The 2,170-nt window shown below is 42.8% G+C and overlaps 1 protein-coding gene across 1 annotated transcript; it reads left to right on the top strand.

The window, feature by feature from the left end:
- The first annotated feature begins 17 nt into the window (after positions 1–17).
- LOC101995073 (interferon alpha-12-like) lies at positions 18–572 on the top strand. The gene has a single exon (XM_005352715.1). The coding sequence runs from the start codon at positions 18–20 to the stop codon at positions 570–572; it is 555 nt and encodes a 184-aa protein (XP_005352772.1).
- The last annotated feature ends 1,598 nt before the right edge of the window (positions 573–2,170 follow it).

Genomic DNA, 2,170 nt, shown 5'->3' with positions numbered 1-2,170 from the left:
CATCTGCAATATCCACAATGGCCAGAACCTGTGCTTTCCTGATGGCCATGGTGCTGATGAACTACTGGTCAACCTGCTCTCTGGGGTGTGACCTGCCTCAGACTCATCACCTCAGGAACAAGGGAGCCTTGACACTCCTGGCACAAATGAAGAGACTCTCCCCTCTCTCCTGCCTCAAGGACAGAAAGGACTTTGCTTTCCCTCTGGAGAAGGTGGATTCCCAGAAGATCCAGAAGGCTCAAGCCATCATTGTCTTGCAGGAGCTGACCCAGCAGGTCCTCATCCTCTTCAGCTCAAAGGACTCATCTGCTGCTTGGGAGACAATCCTCCTAGACACATTCTGCACTGGCCTCCACCGGCAGCTCAAGGACCTGCAGACCTGTCTGATGCAGCAGGTTGGGGTGCAGGAAGACTCCCTGGTGGCTATGAGAAAATACTTCCACAGGATCACTGTCTACCTGAGAGAGAAGAAACACAGTCCCTGTGCCTGGGAGGTGGTCAGAGCAGAAGTTTGGAGAGCCCTGTCTTCCTCAGCCAAGTTGCTGGCAAGATTAAGTGAAGAAAAGGAATAAGTCGTGAGCCAAAGTGGAGTAGACTCCTCTGGACTGGGACCCTGCACCTCCTTGGGAAGATTTTGCCTTCCCCAAGATCTACTTTATTTTTATATCATTGATTCTACTTGCCTGAAAATTTGCCATAATATTGAGTTATATAAGGTTGATCTGTAAGGGCTTTTGTTTATTCATTCAGACATATATTTATTTATTTATTTATTTATTTATTTATTTACTTACTTACTTATTTATTTTTCTGCTTGTTTTACTATTTACAAGATTTTAGTTACTTTATAATACCATGGAATTTTATATATTCTTTAATGCATCAAACAAATATTGTTAACTCAGTTCCTCGCCAATAAATTTTTTTACTCTACATGTTTGATCTTACTTGTCAACCATTAGATCTTTGGAAAAGTTTATGATATTCTTCAACTCAGTCTGTCATCATAAATATTATATATCTGGACTCAGTAGGAAAGTAATGTGCACTGAGCAGATCTAAGAGGTGAGTTGATGGAACCACCTCACAGTTCTTGTTTGTTGCTGGTGAAATCTTACTCCTCTCCATTATATAGTATCTTCTGAATGTATAGCCAGCGTGCTGTGCAGAAGGAAGTCCAGCATCATCCTTGTGTCCCTTCCAAGTTAGTCTCTTGACCAACTATTGCGAGACTGTACCTCCCTCTGCCTTCTCAGGCCTCTGATAACTAATATTTGACTCTCACCTTCTAGCAGATTAGCTCATTTGGATTCCAAAGATGAGTGAGATCATGAAACCAAAATGAACAACAGCACACAACCAAAGATAACCTTACTACAAAGCAGTGTGAAACAAATTGGGGTATCATCCCTTTCTTGGTGATGGTCTATGTTGATGTGATAAAGGGACCTGGGAGCGGAAAGGATTTATTTTCGTTTAAAAGTCATAACATATTCCACTAGTGAGAGATGGTTGGGCAGGATCCTGAACAGGGCACAAACCTGAAGGCAGGGGCTGGTATAGAGGTCATGGAAGAGCACTGCCTATTGCCTTGAGGGCCCATGGTCTGCTCAGCCTGCTTTCTATGCTGTTAAGGACCACCTGCTCAGTGCCACGGTGACCTGGGCACTTCTACAGCAGACATCAGTTATTAAGTGCTTTAGGGACTTGTCTACATGGTGATTCTGTAGAGAAATCTTCCCTAAGAACATTCCTTCTTCCCACCTGCCCCTAGCTGGTATCAAATTGACATGAAAATTATCCAGGGAAACTTCCTATATGAGTTCCCCCTGTCTTCCCTCCTCCCAATCCCCCCACCTTCTCCCCAACCACCACCCACACCTCAGAGAGTGTAAGGCCTCCAATGCGGTGTTAACAAAGTCTGTCCAGGATATAATCAAATTAAGGGCTGAAATTAATGAATTAGAAACAAAAATAATACAAAGAATCAATGAAACAAAGAGCTGTTTTTTTCGGGGGGGGATAAAATCAACAAGATAGACAAACCCTTACACAAACTAATCAAAAGACAGAGAGAGAACATCTGAAATAACACAATCAGAAATGAAATGACCCTGAGAAAATCCAGAGAATCATTAGGTCATACTACAAAAACCTGTACCCCCACAAA

Source organism: Microtus ochrogaster, chromosome 10 (genome assembly GCF_000317375.1).
Source record: "Microtus ochrogaster isolate Prairie Vole_2 chromosome 10, MicOch1.0, whole genome shotgun sequence".
NCBI classification, from domain to species: Eukaryota; Metazoa; Chordata; class Mammalia; order Rodentia; family Cricetidae; genus Microtus; species Microtus ochrogaster.
This window is presented reverse-complemented; position numbering and strand designations above follow the sequence as displayed.